This window comes from Leucoraja erinacea, chromosome 15, assembly GCF_028641065.1.
Source record: "Leucoraja erinacea ecotype New England chromosome 15, Leri_hhj_1, whole genome shotgun sequence".
NCBI classification, from domain to species: domain Eukaryota; kingdom Metazoa; phylum Chordata; class Chondrichthyes; order Rajiformes; family Rajidae; genus Leucoraja; species Leucoraja erinaceus.
The window spans coordinates 5,076,710-5,095,662 of NC_073391.1; the positions used below are offsets into that span (position 1 = coordinate 5,076,710).

An 18,953-nucleotide genomic window follows, 5' to 3' on the forward strand; every position below is an offset into this window, starting at 1 on the left:
CATAATTTTTTCTGCAGCAGGAAATCCTCGTGTTTAAAAACGTCCCAATTTACCTGTCTGTAGTCAAAGTAATGTTGAAAAATGGTTTTGGTATCATCATTGTCATGTATTGACACCTTAAGGTAAATGCTGTGTCTTTATACTGGTATTGCAATGCTATCTACTTTTTTGGTGTTAAATTTGCATTGCTTTGTTTTCAGAAGAAATGTGTTATTTCAGAAGATATTATACTGTCAACTTTTCAAAAGCAAGATTTTTGACATGCCTACATTCATCCGAAAGTGACTTCTACAGATTAAACCATCATGAGTGACATATTCAATGTCACTTTGATTTCCCAAGGTGGAGGGTGAGTGCTCACCATTTCCACTCTTTCCCAATGTTCTTGAGATTGTGGTCTCTGTGTAAAGGGAATCAAGGCTTTACTCCAAGTTTCAACAAACTGTAGAGGTAGAAGGAGTAGAAGAATGTGAGATTTGAAAAACTATTGTTAGTTTCTGGGAGTGAAAGCCCATAGCTTATGAAAGGATATGGTTATTTTGTAACCACCGCAGCTCTTGACTAACCAAATGAATAACCTGGAGCTGAAAGAACTCAAGATCTTCTAGGATGCTGATATAATTATAGATAGTAGTTCTAGGTCCCTAGATAGTGGTTGTTGAGGGAATTAATATGCCGGGAGATTGCAGAGAGTTGTAGTAATAATAATTGGGTTGTTGTGTGGAATTTTAACCTTTATCATAGACTGGGTCTGCTTTAGTGTAAAGTGCTTAAATGGGATGGAATTTAAGTGTGGTCATTGAAGTTTCATCAGGCAATATATTGAAGGCCCTACTAGGGAGATGGCAAAGCTGACCTGCTCTTGGGATATAGGACAGTGCAGTTGGCTGAAGTGTCACTGAGTGAGTACTTTGGCTCTTGGTTTTAATATTTATGCTATATACTTTTTTGGTGTCAAATTTGCATTGCTTTGTTTTAAGAAGAAATGTGTTATTTCAGAAGATATTATACCGTCAACTTTTCAAAAGCAAGATTTTTGACATGCCTACATTCATCCGAAAGTGACTTCTACAGATTAAACTATCATGAGTGACATATTCAATGTCACTTTGATTTCCCAAGTTGCTGACCTACTCTTGGGATATAGGACAGTGCAGTTGGCTGAAGTGTCACTGAGTGAGTACTTTGGCTCTTGGTTTTAATATTTATGCACAAGTCAAGTGATCCACAAGTTAAAGTTTTAAAGTGGGGCAGGGGCTTGCAAGTAGTTTGTTTGTGGGCAAAGGAAAAGTAGGAGGTTTTTAATAGTGAGAGTTCAAAGTCTGCATGTTCCCAAGTGATGAATAGAGGGGTTTCAGGAATATATTTAAGAGGGAAATTAAAGGGCAAAACAAAGGCACAAGATAACTTTAGCAAAGGATATTAATGAGAATCCAAAGAGATTTTATGTATATTGAGGTAAAAGAGAACATGGCCCCTCAAAGATCAAAGTAGATATGTATGTGTGGATCTGCAAAAGATGGACAAGGTCCTTAATATATATATTTCTCCCCTCTTTACTGCAGAGAAAGACATGAAGACTAGGGAATGTTAATGGGATGACTTTTGTATACGAAGGCCTGCAAATAAAAACCTGGGAACTATACATCAGTAGGCTGAACATCTGTGATAGGTAAGTTACTGAAAGGGATTCTCAAGGATAAGATATACATGCATAAAGGAAGACGGTTTGATTAATTAATAGTTGGCATGGTTTTGTGCATGGGAGATCATGTATCACAAATTTGTGGGGTTTTTTGCACCTTCTCAAACATTGCCTATTGCATTCTGTGCTCCTGAAGTAAAGGAGGCCGATCAAGATCAAGCATAGATTAGGCAACTTATTGGCGAACACCGGAGCTCTGTCTGCCAAGGTCTGTTAGATCTCCTGATTGCTAATCATCTTAACTCTCCTTCCCGTTCCTATACCAACCTTTCTGACCTTCATCTCCTCCTTTGCCAAAGTGAGGCCACAGGCAAACTTCATATTTTGCATGGGTATCTTGCAGCCCACGGACACGAACATTGAATTCTCCAATTTCAAGTAAGGCAGCATGAAATGTTGGTTGCTCATTTAAAGTGGAATCTTGGATGAAGTGTTTCACTGAGGGTTATGAGTATGTGGAACCTTGTTTCCTGGAGAGCTGTGGTGATGTGGGGTGTGCATCATTGATTCTATTGAAGGCCAAAACTGTTGAAAAGGAGGAAATTACAGATGCTGAAAATCTTGTGTAGGGGATGGGCAGGGTGGAAATTACATGCTGCAGAAACTCAGCCGGTAAAGTGACATCCGTGGAAACAGAATGAATGTTTCAGACCTATGGTCTTTCATCAGAACTGTACACAAATTCAAATGACCTCATTACTCTAGGTCCTGAGTGTAGGTTATGTCCAGGGCTTCCATGTTGGTCTATAAAAACATTATTAACCATGTCTGTAGGTAAAGTATTCAATGACACTTCAGAAATGTGACACTTCAAAAACACTGCATTTTGTTTCCATAAATTAGCCAAACCATGCAAGATCTGGTATGAGAACCATATACTCTGTTTAATTTAAGATTATATTAGTTTTGGAAGGCAGTATTAAGGGCCTGTCCCACTGTACGAGCTAATTCAAGAGTTCTTCCCAGTTTCCCCTGATTCAAACTCGGAGATTTATGGTAATAGCCGCTTGTAGGTACTCGGGGCTCTTCTGGCCATTTTTCAACATGTTAAAAAATCTTCACGAGTACCCGCCGTTAGCGTTACGAGCTGCTAGGAGACGTCCCGAGCTCCGCCGTACCCGCTACGTACATTCTACGTGCTTACCACGAGTTTGATATTTTTTTAAACCCGGGAGAGCTCTTGAATTTACTCATACAGTGGGACAGGGCCTTAAAGATAAGACATAATGTCTGGGGAATGTGTAAAGAAATGGTGTACAGAATGAATTGGTGACATTTTATTTTATTCCGTTGCAAAAAAAAGTAAGAAATAATTAAGAGGACTTCATAGCAAAGTGTTTGCTATTTGGTAAATGTGGGCCATTAACTCTGTATATTGTTGTACAAAGATACTAAACAAGTGGGAGAACCTTTTTCTCGGGGTGGAAATATCAAAGACTGGAGAGCACAGATTTAAGGTGAGGGGCAATCTTTAAAGTAAATGTGCTGGGCAATATTTTTAATGCAGAGTGTTTTTATATGCAGAAGTGTATAGAACTAGTTGTCCCTTTTAGATGACAAGAAATTATTTATTTCAAGGATCCGGAGTCTTAAACATTTTCTCACTTAGAAAGTTCTGAAGGTTGAGTCACTAAATATGTTCAAGGCAGAGACTGAGCGATTTTTAACCTATTGTGGTTTGATTTCCCCAAATTCAACTCCTCGTACGTATCTGAATTAAATTCCATTTGCCATTCTTTGGCCCACTTATCCAACTGATCAAGATCCAGCTGTAATTCTTGATAATTTTCGGCATTGACTGCAATGCCACCTTATTTAACTTTTGTAGAACAATGGGCATGGCACCAAACCCTATAGTATATCATTGGTCACTGGCCTCGAGTCCAAAAATCAAACCTTCCATCACCACACTAAAAAGATGACCGAGCCAGACTTTATTCTGAATTATGTTGTGGTAAGAGATTACACAGTGGAAAGTATTTGAGGAGGTGTTCACAGTTAACGATAAATTGCAATGTGACCACGGACCCCCTCAATTTGTAGCCCCAGACTTCTGGAAGGGGTGTTTTGGGAAGGCATTCGGAGTACACACAGGCCCTATTCCTCTCAGACTCCACAACTGGCTGTCCTGTCAGCCATAATCTGCTCCCTCTGTGGAAGATTCTGTTCACTTAAAAGCCTCTTTAACACCCCACAAAACTGGAGAGAAAGCAAGCCCCCCCAATCCCGAGGACTGACATGAAAGGCCAGTCAACTCTCTCTCAGCTGGTGTATCTGACTGGTTCAGAATGTCCAGCATTTTCTGTTTTTAATTAATTTTCGAATATCCTTAATTTGTTGCAAAGTTATTTCTGCTATTGCTTATATTTTGATTTGATTGGTTAGGCTGAGTTTGTTTAAAGCCCACAGATGGTGACCTGGAAAAATGAAGCAAACATATTAGGAATGCTGAGATGCTTTTTTTTTATTGGTTTTGAGGATTGAACTGTGCCTGGTTAATATTAAGGAGAGCTTTAATGTAGATTCTGTTGAGTTTCTAAGACTACCTCTAAAATAAAGCATTACAGGCATATTTTGGAATGATTTGAGAAACAAATGGGAATAACATGAAGAGAATGCACTATTGAAGGCTGTTTCTAAGCTTTCCTTGCATCCCAAACCAAAAGCCTTCCCAATCTGTACTGTCTTTCAAGTTGATTTTGGACACAATGACACATTTTTGAACTTGTAATGCATGGCCTACTAATGAGAACAGGTAGCACTGCTGCATTTCTGAACATGGTGCACATTGTGTTTTGTTGCAAAAGGCCAGCATTCATTACAGACCTATCCATAAAAACCTAGCTGGTTCTGATATGTTGATTTCCCCTATCTGGTGTATTCTTTGTTGTGGATTTAAAAAAAGATTAAATTGATTAAAAAATACAGCGAAGAAACAGACCTTTTGTGACCACGCTGATCAGCGATCACTTCCAATGTTATCCACTTCCGATTCTAGCAGGTAGAAGATGAAATTCAAAAATAACTACAGGTTCTCCCAGGTTACGATAGAGTTTGCTCCTGAGAACTGATCCTAGCCTGAACCGTTCACAAACTGCCAATGCAGCTGCCTGGCAACATATTTGAATAAAAACCGAGGCCAACCAAGTTGAAAGAGAATTTGACTTAATCACGCAGATATTACAGCGGACTGAATTTCCATATGGGGCTGCTGGCAAATCTACCCCCCTGTCTCCTAAATGCTTGCTTTTGTGCACCGGCTGCATATAGGTCAGACGTTTTATAGGGAGGGGGGAGGGGGGGGGGAGGGGGGGGGGGGGGGGGGGGGGGGGGCTGGCTGTATTTTATTTTTTTGAAACCACTAAGAGGGAATGTTCTTCAATGCTTTTTTATGTTTGAAGGCCAGATGTCGTTCAGTGATTATTTAGTTCTCAGTTTATAAACTTTTTTATTTGTTCTCTGTGAGAGCTTAAGGTATTCAATATTTTCACAGCAAGAATTATATATTAAAAGTTGACATTTCTGTCACACCACTAACTGATGATTGCATGTTTGAGTGCTGTTAAGTTAGATGCAGTCGAAAGTCCAAGGAGGTATGAAGTTTCATGCACATTAATGATAGAAATGGACATGTATCCTATGTAATCAAACATCATCAGATGGTTGTGAAAAATTGCAGCAGGATCTTGATTGATTGGCCAGGTGGGCTGAGGAATGGTTGATGCAATTTAATACAGAGAAATCTGAGGTGTTGCATTATGGGAAGTCTAACATGGGCACGACCTACACAGTGAATGGCAGGGCTCTGGGCAGTGTTGTAGAGCAGAGGGATCTAGGGATTCAGCTTAAAGGAATCTTTCCTATAGCAAGATGACCAAACCTGAAGGTGGACACAAAATGCTGGTGTAATGTAGCAGGACCGACAGTATCTTTGGAGAGAAGGAATGGGTGATGTTTCGGGTCAAGACCCTTCTTAGAACCCGAACGTCACCCATTCCTTCTCACCAGAGATGCTGCCTGTCCCGCTGAGTTACTCCAGCAGTTTGTGTCCACCTTTGATTTAAACCAGCATCTGCAGTTCTTTCCTACACATCCTGACCAAACCTGAAGATAGATACAATGCTTGAGTAACTAAGCAGGTCAGGCAGTATTTCTGGAGAAAAGGAATAGATGACATTTCGGGTCGAGACCGTTTTTCAGACAGAGACACCAACCTGAACACAATACTCCCAAGTGTAGCCATGCCAATATCTTGTTCAACTCTAACATAATATCTTCAGTATTCAGTTTCCTGACTGATAAAGGCCAACATGCCAAAAGCCACCTCCACAATCCTATCTATCTTCAGTTCCACTTTCAACAAACTCTATACTTGAATTCCTTAATGCCTCTGCTCTACAACTCTTCCCAGGACCCAAGGGTTCACTGCCTTGGTTTGACTTATCAAAATGCAACACCTCGCACCACCTTAATATTAATAGGCCTTTTTCACGGGGCGACTTGACGCAAGATGTAGCCAGAGTGAAGTGGTCGTGGTCTAGCACGATATCACACGATATAACGGGGGGGTAGACAAAGAGTTCCCACGGTACTCGGCATTTCTGTTATTTGTGCGAGTGACTTGTCCGTCTCCCGAACTTTCCCGTTAAATCTTGAATGACATTGTAAACTGTCAAGTGTAATTAAATCATCACGTGGCACAAATGATGTCACTTTTTTTTTTCACACACTATAAATATCCTCCCTTGGTTGATTTGGTATATACACACACAAAGCAGAGTTTTACTGTGTATGTGGGAGACACAGATGGAGTGAGCACAGTTACTCGGTCTTTACTGTGTGTGGGTGAGAGGGGGAGAAATAGACGTACACTCACAAAGGCAGAGTCTCTCAGCCTGTGTGAGAGGGAGGGAGGGAGAGAGAGAGGGCACACACAACGTGGATGTGAAATCTCACCTGCCTGTTTCAGTGACAGACACCCACCGCCAGTAAATGAAGACACCCCCATTTGTCTCCCTCGACTCCCCCACCTTTCCAACTCCAGTCCCGTCCCGACCCTCTGGGAAACTGAAGGGAGCAACAATTAACTGCTGCCTTCCTGCTGAGTTAAAGAGTTCCCACGGTAGTAAGACGATGTTAGTTGCGCCCAAGTTTAAATTTCCAACGTGTGTTTCAGAGTAAATCAAAAACTGTCTGAATCAGCAAGTTAGACACAAAATGCTGGAGTAACTCAGCGGGCCAAACAGCATCTCTGGAGAAAAGGAATATATTCCATTTTTGGTCGGGACCCTTCTTCGGGATGATTGTAGGGGGGAACTGGAAGCAAGAAAAGACCGGGACAAATCAGGGCCAACAACAGATGACCTCAGCAGGGTATTTTGAAGAGGGGTCCCGACCCGAAATGTCGCCTAACCCTTTCCTCCAGAGATGCTGGCTGACCCACTGAGTCACTCCAGCACTTTATGTCTATATTTGGTTCCCTGATAGGCCAATTGTTGGCTAGGGATATTGTGATCTCAAGAGGGAACCAGCGTTGCAAACTTTGGACTGGTTAACCGGCATTTACTGCATGGGGGAGGGGGGGGGGGAGAGGGAGAGGGAGAGAGGGAGGGAGAGAGAGAAAATTTAATAATTCAATAATTCAATGTTCATAGTGAACACGGACACAAAATGTTGGTGTAACTCAGCAGGTAAGTCAGATCTGGGAAGAAAAACATAAAAAGCTGGAGTAAGTCAGTGTGTCAGACAGCATCTCTGGAGAAAACGTATCGGTGGCGATTCGAATTGGAACCCTTCTTCAGACATCCTGAACGAAATTGAGTCTGAAGGTGTGTCTCGTCCCGACACATCGCCTATTTTTCTCCAGAGATGCTGCTTGACTCGCTGAGTTACTCCAGCTTTTTGTGTCTGTCTTCGTTTTAAACCAGCATGTGCAGTTCACTCCTTTACACGGGTCTCTCGAGAACATTGATTGGTAGCGTTCCGGACCCTGCTTCGGAAAGGCATCGATCGCTGGTTGGCGAGGACTCCGAGCTGTATCTCTCAAAGAAGTACATGTGAAAAATTTCTCACGGACCATAAAAATGCGGGGCCTTTCAGTAAAGTCCCTTTTAAAGATTATAGTTATTTTCTTGAATCTCATTAACATAACTCATGAATAAGTTGATGTCCATATGCGGATGCAAATCTTTATTTTTTAAATTCAAACCCACAGAAGACAATTTTTACTCGCCTTCTGTCCCCTCTGTCCAGCTTCCGGGTTCGCAGGAGTTCCCACGGTACACGCAAGAGTCAGTACGGATATCGCACTGGCCACTACGTGCATATAATGTTGCAATGTTCAACCACAAGTGTACAAGTCACTCTTGGAGAAATTCAAGCTTGTTTGAATTTTCTCCCGAGTCACCAAGTTACACGAGTACCTGCCGTTAGCGCCACGGTGGTCCAGGAATGCCGTACGGTTATTGCAAGAGGTTCCCACGATGTTCAACTTTGGTTAACACTTGCGTCAAGTCGCCCTGTGAAAAAGGGGTTTAACCACGCCCAGTTCACTCCTCAAAACCAATTAAAAAAAAAAAAAAAGCATTGCAACATTCCCATGCAACTTCCTCTGCTCATTTGCCCAGCTGATCAAAATTTTAGTATTATCTAAAAACGTACTTATGCCTTGTACATTTTCGTCTTGGTTGTTGATATAGATAATAAACAGTTGTGGGCCAAGCCCTGATCCCTGAGGCACACCACTAATTACAGACCTCCAATCCGAAAAACTCATTGTTTCCTACCATGAATTGCTTGGATCCAATGCAATCTAACCTTCCAGAGCAGCTACCATATGAACCATCTTAAAGGCCTTCCTAATGCCCATATAGGCCATGCCTACCAACCTGTCCTTGTCAACTTTTTTGGTTACTTCAAAAAGTCTGATCAAATTTGAGACCGGGTCTCCAAGTACAAAACTATGTTGAATATCCTTCATGAAGCCCTGTCAATCCAAATGCATGTATATCTTCTATCAGAATTCTCTCCAGTAATTTTCCTATAACATATTTTAGAATTACTGGTCTGCAGTTCACACCCTACCACATATATTAGGTCTGCTGGTCTACAGTTCCCAGAACTATAGACCATTATCCTGACACCATAGTGCAAAATACATGAAAAAGAGTGTGAATTGCTGTGGTCTTATTTGGTGTTTCCAATACCGAATAGATTAATTTAATTCAAATACCAATACCTGAAAAATAAATTATTGTAAATTAATTTTTAAAGTTGTGTTTGATAGATCTTTGTTAATTTTTGGTACGTGGGATGAAACCCGGGGCAAACGGAATGGTGGCATTGTCTCAAGTTGGTCCGCTTCCAAGTAATATAAAGTAATACAAATTTTAGTTTCTCCAGTAATTTTGTCTACCTTCGATTTTCCAGCATCTGCAGTTCCTTCTTAAACAAATAAACCCAAAGGATTTAACCAAAAATAATTTCTGGATTTCGGATACTGGAAGTTAATGTTGGGTTTGAGAAGTTCAACTGCACAATCTAAGCTAATATCTTTTTTTTACTATCTAAGGCTACAATTCTAAACTTCTAATGGTAGTTTGATATATTCAAATTGGCTAAATTGCACAAGTATTGTTGCAGTGCAGCAGATTTTTGTTCTCTGCCTACAATCTGAATTTTTATTTTTTATACTTTACAGAATCACCAGCGCAGAGATGAAATAATTGATGGGCCAGTTTTGTCTGAAGTAAATTCAGAAGATATGATTCTTTTGAGATTTGTAAAATCTACCGTTTGAAGAAAAAGCATCTGACAAACATCTGCAGCATTCGTGTTCCTCAAAACTGAATTCTGTCAAATTTTGTCCATTCATGAAGCAACAACTCATTGATACAAAATTTACCAGGAATTGTAGAAATTAAGTATGCCTACGGGAAATCGTTCGCGTAAAAACAGACGACTTTTAGCACAAAAGGCTGCACAAGTTTCATTGGCACGTTTGACTGTGAATAAAAATGCGAAAAAACCGCTTTGGGCAGAGTTCAAACGCAAACTTGAAAATTCAAAAGTAGTTCTCACCAGATTAGATGTGAGAAAGATATCTTCAGATTTACTTGTACATCAAAGCAAAACATCACCACATAGTTGCCAAACTGCAAGAAAATCCTTCAGGAAAAAAAGTGCAGCTCGAGTGGACAGTGAAGTATCTTTAAAAGAAGCTTTTGTGCAGAATTCATTAGACAAGCCATCTAAAACTTCTGAGGGGACAGAAAATGCCGTATTAGTAAAGGTTTTGCGTTTCAAATGTGGGAAATGTAAAAATAGTGCTAAATACAACCCAAAGCAATTATTGAAACATTACCAGGAATTTCACGCCGCAGATTTGCATGAATTATGCGATTTTACTGCTAATGATTTTCAGATGCTGAGCCCACACCGACTGAAACATCTTACCCCTCTTTTCAAATGTGAAGTTTGCGCTGATGGGAAAATGTATACTCGACAAGAGTTGCGAAAGCATTTAAATTGGAGACATGGTGCAAATGGTAATTTCCGTTGTGAAAAGTGCAGGTTTTCTACAAAAGATCAGGGCACGTTTATGCAGCACATTCATAGACATGATGTAATTCAATATAAATGTGGTAAATGTGAGCATGTAAGTTACACAAAAGGTGAGTTTCAAAGGCACCTTGTTGTACATACAGGATCTTTTCCTTTCTGTTGTCAATATTGTAACTATGGGGCAACACGCAAGGACTATATTGTTAAGCACGTTAATGCTGTCCACAAGGGCCTGGCTGAGGTGGGCAACTCCAAATCACAGGTGGATCTGGATAAAAAAGGAAAAGTGACAAATCCATTGGGTCTGAAACTTGTTCTAAAAAGGTACAAAAATGGGGTAACTCGGAAAGCGCAGTGGAGGAGAAAAAAGCAAATCCAGCATTTGGTAACTGCAAAGGATAATGCTAAGAAGTCTGATGCCACAAAGAAGCAAAATCATCCAATGCCACAATCTGCTCCATATTTAGATGCATGTTTGGGTGAGGAAATAATTGGTCCAAAGATAGATGTGGTTAAGAAAAATGAAATTTGTGGACCAAAGCTAGTAACTCTAAATAGGTCTCAACAGAAGAAAACACAAGCAAGTGGCCGTAAACAAATATCTGTAAAAATATTGCCACCTGAGCCTTCTGAAGTAACATTAAAGAACAATAAATTATCTGTGCCACATAATTATAGTGCTCAATTTATGGACTTCAAAGTAGTAAATGGGAAACAGCATTTAGTAATTAAGCTCATTCCTCCAAACAAACACAAGCTTATCTCTCCAAATTCTCAAACCCAAGACAACAATACCAACTTGCTACACATGCCGCAGAATGCACAAAACTCAAATGATGGCATTTCGGCTACAAATCCTTCGAGTACAGGTGCTCGCTTTGTTAGATTATCAAATATTTTTGCAGGTCAACCTTGCATTTTGTTGGTAAGAGACCATTCTGTGGAATCAAAAACACAGACAGTGCCTCATGGAATATCTACTGTTACCAATGTGAAATTTACTCGGGTTAAGGCAATAGAGCCATTGATTGCAGGCATGGATTCGGAACAAGCAGGCAATCTGTTATTGCCAACATCTTCAGTGCGTGCAGTTGAGGCTGCAATAAATAAGGCCATATCAGGGAATCAAATTATGCAAAAAATTCCAACTTCAGAACAATCTTCAGTTACTAATAATTATCCATGTCAAGATTTTTGTATCTTCAGCCAATAGCCAGACTGATTCAAAATTATTGCAGTGCCTAAATAATGAGCAGATATCCAAGGGAAAAGAGTCAGATTGTGACCCCTTATTACAATTCAAAAGAGGTATCCATTTGCCTTTCATTCACAATTATGCTTCGAAACAATCAGGTGTTTCAATCGTACAAGGAGATGATTCAAAATCAGCAATGATTTTGCTGCCATCAAATGCTGTTCACGATTCAAAGTCTGGGCAACCACACAAGATAGTAACTAGAATAAATTCACAAACTGATGATGTTTCATCTTCTAGTGAGTTGTGTACAAGTGCTCCTTCACAGTTGCATGGATTCCAAAAATCAGATATTTGGGATTTGAATAAATTGAAATCACCTATACTTCTCCAAATGCTGAAACCTTCGGAAGTGATTAATGGAAAATATGAGAGCAGATTTATGACATCAAAAGATATTCCTGTGGTGATGTCAAATATAGAAGATACAAGTTATTCAAATTCTAGGTTCCCTTTTACCTCGACTGAACTGAGACCTGAAACTCTGAGCTTAAGGCATGAAACAGCCTGTGATAATTGTGTAGATGCAAACCCTGATCCTGACAGTACAGCATTAAAAGATCAAATTACATTCACAGAACAGGAAAAGGTTTGTTCTGAGGCAGACAAATCAAATGGAGGTATTTATGAACCATGTTTGGTTAATTTGAATACAATCCCTGCTGCAGAAATGATAGGCAAATGTCAGTCTGAATTGGAACCTGATACTTTAAAGAGGGATGGGCAAAAAAAATTTGGAAATGATTGTGAAGTGCAAAATATGAGAAGTTGTACAACAGTGCGGACAAAATGTAAACGAGGAAAAAGTAACAATAATTGGTCCTCTTCAACAGATTGGCCAACTTGCTCAGATGGAAATGGTAAATTGGAAAATACTGAAGACTCCCAATCACGTTCTGTCAACAGTACAAGTTCACAAACTGTTTTGGATTACAGTGGATCAAACTCGGAAAAATCAAATACTGTGGACGTAGAGATGATGAACTTTCACACCAAAGATAACATGAATTTGGGTTCTACAGAAGAGATTTTGGAAGAACAAGCTAGTCATTCTGATGGCAGTAAATCAGTGATAATGCCTCGAATCACATCTGTGTTCTCATTACAGACGGGGAATGGAATTAGTTGTTTGGCTCCTGAAGAAAATCAAGTGCTACTTGATGCATTGAAGGCCACTTCCACTTCCATCTTTAGTGATGAAACTCCTCGCAGTGAATCCGAGTATTTAAATAGTAGTTGTCAAGAGGAACAGAACTGTACACATACTGTGAAAAACAAACCTGATTTGCATAATTATTCCCTTAAAAACAATGCTTTGCTGTTGGACTCTGTGAATGATGAAAATAATAGCACTGTTGTAAACAATATACATAATGATGGGGGAAATAAGCAGTTGCCTGCACCTTCACATGTATTCACCAGTTGCAAACCACCAAATGCTGAAAAGCTGAACATACTGCTAAAGACTCATTCTGATGAAATTATTCACCAGCAGTTAATAAAGGATGCGATTCGCACTTCTGCAAATGGCAATAGTAACTCTGCTCTGCCACCTGTAACTCTTCTGGGCCCATTTCGCTGGGCTGGAATCAGTAAGCCTGTTCTAGTCCAACCATCACAGAAAGGTTCTTCAGTTCCCCTACACCTGGCAAAACAGTCCAGACTACAAATGGTTTCTCGTGGTGCAGTTGCACAAACAAAAGTCCTTACTAGAAATTCTGCCTGCCTGACAGATAAGGGGCCTGGTTTGATACTTACTTTCAGTAATGGAACAATTGGTGCAGTTTCTAACATCGTTTGTGGGGGCAATCCTCCAAAAATGCATAGTGCAAATACAAATGCACAAGGACAAACCTCTGACAAAGTCCAACAGAATACGTGTTCATTAATTAGTGGTTCCAGAGTAGCAGGCATGGAGACTGCACCAATAAAGGTTTTGTCTCCCAAAGACCCTCTGTGTAATAGTCCTGTTTCTGCTGTGTTTGATCATCATTCTTATGCAAAACTTGCAGCTGATCTAAATGATCAACAAAGAACAGAAAATGGCTCATTAAATGAAAAATGTCAAGGTGAAAAATTGATCCGTGAACCCTGTGAAAACAACAGATCATCTGTATCAAATAATTTGGTGTCAATTCGATTGGGACAAGGCACTGCATTGGAAGGTGTACAAGATAAAAATACAGAAAACATACCAAGCCAACAAACTGTTTTGCTTCAATGTATTATGCAGAAAAAAACTGTTGCAGCCACCAGTGAAGAGAATGTGGCAAATGCTGATTCAAAGTCTGAAGAAAGTAGGCCTAATCAGAGGAAGATTTTGTTGCGATTTATTAAAAATTCCAGTGGGGCGTTGGGCATGAAGAATAACCAGTACCTGAAAACTTCAGTATCACTTCATAATGATGCTGCAGGTAATGCAGTTGAGCCTTTGCAACAATCCAGCCAGGCTGTAATGTTGACAAGTGGGTCTCAATATATCCTACTACCAGTGAATAATCCTGTACCCACCCATACCGCAACGGTCAACACCCCTCGCCAAGTCTGTAGTACGGCTTCTCTTAAAGTTCCTATTCCTCCAGTTGTCCGGGGTTCGTCCATTCGCTCGACTGAGAAAAGAAATACAAATAAAACCACTTCACTCGTTCCACAGAGACCTGCAGTCCGATCAAGCTGCATATGGGTTAATGAGAAATCTGATGAACTGTGGGAACCACGGAGGTCATGTAAGGAGAAGCTTGTATATCGATACAGTAAACGACTAAAGAGAAAATGGGAAAGTTCTGAAAAATCATCCAAAATAATAACTAATAGCTTAAGTGAATTTGAAGAAGCTGAAGAAGTATTAAAAAAGTCTCTTGTAGTTAACAATGCAACAGCTTCTCGTGGAACTGTACAAACTCTCAGGCTTGTACCTTTTGATAATGGTCAGCTTGTTAAATGTCCTAGGAGAAACCAACCTGTGATTGTGCTTGATCATCCAGATGCAGATGTTCCTGAAGTAATTAATGTCATGAAAACAATTAAGAAGTGTAAAGGGAATGTTCTCAAGGTAGTTTTGTCAAAAAGAACAATCAGTGCACTGTTGCATCCTCACAGCAGTAATAAAGCCATTGCAAAATGCTTCCTTATCAACCAATGCAAAAGGGTAAAACCAGTGAGCCCTGTGAAAGAAAGATATGTACTGAAGTTGAAGCTAAAAAAGACCAGCAAGAACAATTATCAGATTGTGAAGACAGTTTCAAATAAAGCAATTGAGGCTAGATTCAGTTGCTGGTTTTGTGGTAGGATATTTGATAACCAGGATGAATGGGTGGGTCATGGTCAACGACATTTAATGGAGGCAACAAGAGACTGGAATACCTTCCTTTGATAGTAGATTAAATGTTAGAAAAGGGCCCAAGGTTGAACATTTCTTCAAGACTACATATTTTTTTATGTGTTCATTTCCTTTCATATACTGATTCACTGTTTAACACAAATGTTCTTTGAAGGAGCTGTTAAAGTCCTTCTGGAACTTTTTTCAGAGATGAATATTCAAACTAGAATGGGTTAAGTGCTATTATAAAATAAATTCACGTTTCAGGCTGCTTATATTTGCAGTTTGGATTTGGAATTTGGATTTACAGTTCCCTTTATAATGTTTGGGACAAAGACCCATCATTTATTTGCCTCTACCATACAATTTGTGATTAGTAATAAAAAAAATCACATATTAAAATCTGCACATTGTCAGATTTCAATAAAGGCCATATTTTATACATTTTAGCTTCACCATGTAGAAATTATAGCGGTGTTTATATATAGTCCCCCCATTTCAGGGCACAATAATGTTTGGGACACAGCAATGTCATGTAAATGAAAGTAGTCATGTTTAGTATTTTGTTGCATATCCTTTGCATGCAATGACTGCTTGAAGTCTGCGATTCATGGATATCACCAGTTGCTGGGTGTCATTTCTGCCAGGCCTGTATTGCAGCCATCCTTAGCTTATGCTTGCTTTGGGGGCTCGTCCCCTTCAGTTTTCTCTTCAGCATATAAAAGGCGGTGCTCAATTGGGTTCAAATCGGGTGATTGACTTGGCCACTCAAGACCAATTTTTAGCTTTGTTGCTTTAGCAGTATGTTTAGGATCACTCTTTTGCTGTAGAATGAACTGCCAGCCAATGAGTTTTTAAGCATTTGTTTGAACTTGAGCAGACAGGTTGTGGCTATACACTTCAGAATTCATTATGCTACTACCATCAGCAGTTGTATTGTCAATGAAGATAAGTGAGCCAGTACCTTCAGCAGACATACATGCCCAGACCATAACACACCCACCACCATGTATCACAGATGAGGTGATATGCTTTGGACCTTGGGCAGTTCCTTCTCTCCTCCATACTTTGCTCTTGCCATCACTCTGTCCACAAGATCTTTTTCCTGAACTGTGGTTGATTTTTTAAATACTTATTTGCAAACTGTAACCTGGCCATCCTATTTTTACGGCTAACCAGTGGTTTGCATCTTGCAGTGTAGCCTCTGCACTTCTGTTCATGAAGTTGTCTGCGAACAGTGTTCATTAACAAATCAAAACCTGACTCTTGAAGAGTGTTTCTGATCTGTCGGACAGGTTTCTGATCTGTCTGACAGGTTTATTAGGGACATAATTCTTCTGTCATCAGCTGTGGAGGTCTTCTTTGGTCTGCCAGTCCCTTTGCGATTAGTAACTCATCAATGTTCTCTTAATGATGTTCCAAACAGTTGATTTTGGTGAGCCTAAGGTTTGGCTGATGTCTCTAACAGTTTTATTTTTGTTTCTCAGTCTCATAATGGCTTCTTTGACTTTCATTGGCACAACTTTGGTCCTCATGTTGATAAACAGCAACAAGTTTCCAAAAGTGATGGAAAGCCTGGAGGAAAGACTAGGTGCTGAGAGCTCTCTGACACCTGCATTAAGGAGGCAATTAAACACACCTGAGCAATTACAAACGCCTGTGAAGCCATGTGTCCCAAACATTAACTGAAATGGGGGGGACTATGTATAAACACTGCTGTAATTTCTACATGGTGAAACCAAAATGTATGAAAATGGCCTTTATTAAAATCTGACATTGTGCACTTTAACCACTTGTGATTTTTTTCTATTACACATCTCAAATTGTGGAGTACAGAGGCAAGTAAATTGGGTCTTTGTCCCAAACATGTATATTTATCATAACTAACACTAATGAAATACACTTTCAAACTTTATGATGAATTTGCTGCAAGTAACAAAGATTGGTGGGTTTTCTGTCCTGATCTAAAAATCTTTGAAAAGGGATATTACTGTTTATGGTATTGTTTTTTTTAAATAACTTTTGTAATAGGTGAGAATATTGCTAATGTAAAAATGTAAAAATGATCTAACAAAGCTTTCAAACACAGTTTGTGTTGGTCTCTAGCAAAGACAATCATTTGTACTTCTAACTGTTTTTTGCTGTATGATGAGGATGTTAATGAAAAATGAATAAACTTTTTAGGGTTTTTTTTTTAGATTTAAAACAGGTCTCAATTTTCTGCTTTTCTATGCAGTCAATTTTAATAATGTCAATTATATTTACTTTTTAACTTAATGCATATATTTGTATCTTGTGTGTATCATGCAGTGGGGGCAAAAAGTATATTAATCAAGCATTTGGTGGCTCAGATTTATTTTTTGTAAATCAGAGTTCCATGTTTGCGTACCATTGTGCTGGGACACAATAATTCTCAGGAGCTCTTTAGTTTAGAAACAAGTCATTGTAGAAGGGCGTGTTCTTGTAAACCATTGCTGATTTGCTGCATTTCTGCACTAATCCTAAAGCAAGATTGAGGAGTGAATTACTGGTAAGATTATTGTAACAATCTTATTGATAGTAAGCTTTTATTCACTTTCAAATTAAATCTGAAACAGTAATAAAAGAACCTGCTAGAATGGATGCAATCCTCAATGTTTAGTTTCTATAGTACAACCTTTGATGATATGTAAGTGGACGTGCTATCCTTAAAGGTTATTTGCAGGACTGCAAAAAGACAGGCTGAGTGAAATTTTATTTATTTCTAAAAACACTTTTTTGAGCAGAAGCCCTTGTCTTTGCTTTAGGTTTGATTCTACACAGGTGTTGAATTCATAGTGGAAGTATGAAGTCTGGAATGTTACTGTCAAATTAATGCAGATACCAGAAGCCCTTGGCAAAGGGTGCAGAGAAGTTTGCAGATTTCTATCCCTGATTAGAAAATGCTAATAGTAAGGGTATCTAAATGGACATAGAGATGGATTAAAAACTATGTGCAAAACTTTAACAATTTTTAAATATGCAAATTAATATAGTGTATATTTTGAGAAGTAGTTTACATTTGTAAATTTGACCTTTTTTTAAATGTGCATTTATTGGATAACTGTCCAAAATGTTACATACAGTAATTTTCCTTCTCGTTTCTGAGTAATTGAATATCAATGCAATGGCAGTTATAATGTTGAATGCAGAAATAGTTAAGCAATCTGAGTTTGCTATTTCAAATAATATTTCTACCACTATTGCAGTTGCATGAAGATACCAGAAGTTTGCACGAATTGATGTATAATCGATAGGGTAGTATTTTAGAAGTGTTCTATTTTTTTACTTCATTGCTACAGCGTACGTACTTGGGAATAAAATCTTTTTTCGCAGAAAAATGTAAAGGCAACATTTTATGTAATGTTAATAATGAGTTTTATTCTTACATTAATTCTTTACATGAGCATATTGGAATTCCTAGTTTCAAAGCTTATTTAACAGTATGATTGACAATCAAAAATGCTTCCCATAGATTTTGTTACGTGCTTCTAAATAAACCGTTCCTTGATGGAGCTGGAATTGCTTTCTGTTTTGTGTATATATTGGAAGTGAATTTGAGTACATTCTAAATAACCAATTTCAAAACCTCAACACGTCTAAACTTTATAGCTGTTCACTTTCAATATGGGGGTTTCTCTTTCTGAATCGGCCTTTACTAATGCTGTTCACTGTTTTTGAATACATATACATGTTCTTCAGAAATAAAATTTAAAACAAGGTGATTTTTCACCTCTCACAATTGCCCATTATAAGTATACACTCCATTTGTTACAGAATAAAAAAACATCAGTTATGGCTTTAAAAATAAACTTTTAAATTGTTTCAGTGTAAAATTAGTTATGAGACTGTACTGAACTAAGAGCATATTGTCTACGATATTTATGGTTAAAATGCCTAGATAAAAAATACTATGAGGTCTCAACCAATAGCAAATATAGGAAATAATAGCAAAATCTATAGACATGCAATTGGTTAGGTAGTGAAATTTCTCCACGAGTAATGCTTATCTTGATTCTTTAGTATATTTTCCCACTTTTCTGACGTATAAATTAATTAAACTGGGAAGTTGTTTGATTCCACACTGAGAAAAA

General features: G+C 38.8%; 1 protein-coding gene across 1 annotated transcript in view; it reads left to right on the forward strand.

Annotated features, from left to right (window-relative positions):
- The window catches only part of LOC129703917 (zinc finger protein 518A), a 19,236-nt gene extending 851 nt beyond the window's left edge, over nucleotides 1-18,385 (forward strand). The window contains 5 exon segments of the mRNA XM_055646630.1: nucleotides 201-349; nucleotides 1,566-1,672; nucleotides 3,094-3,162; nucleotides 9,405-11,456; nucleotides 11,458-18,385. Of these exon segments, the coding sequence (XP_055502605.1) occupies nucleotides 9,630-11,456; nucleotides 11,458-14,895 (5,265 nt within the window). The 5' untranslated portion in view covers nucleotides 201-349; nucleotides 1,566-1,672; nucleotides 3,094-3,162; nucleotides 9,405-9,629 and the 3' untranslated portion in view covers nucleotides 14,896-18,385.
- The last annotated feature ends 568 nt before the right edge of the window (nucleotides 18,386-18,953 follow it).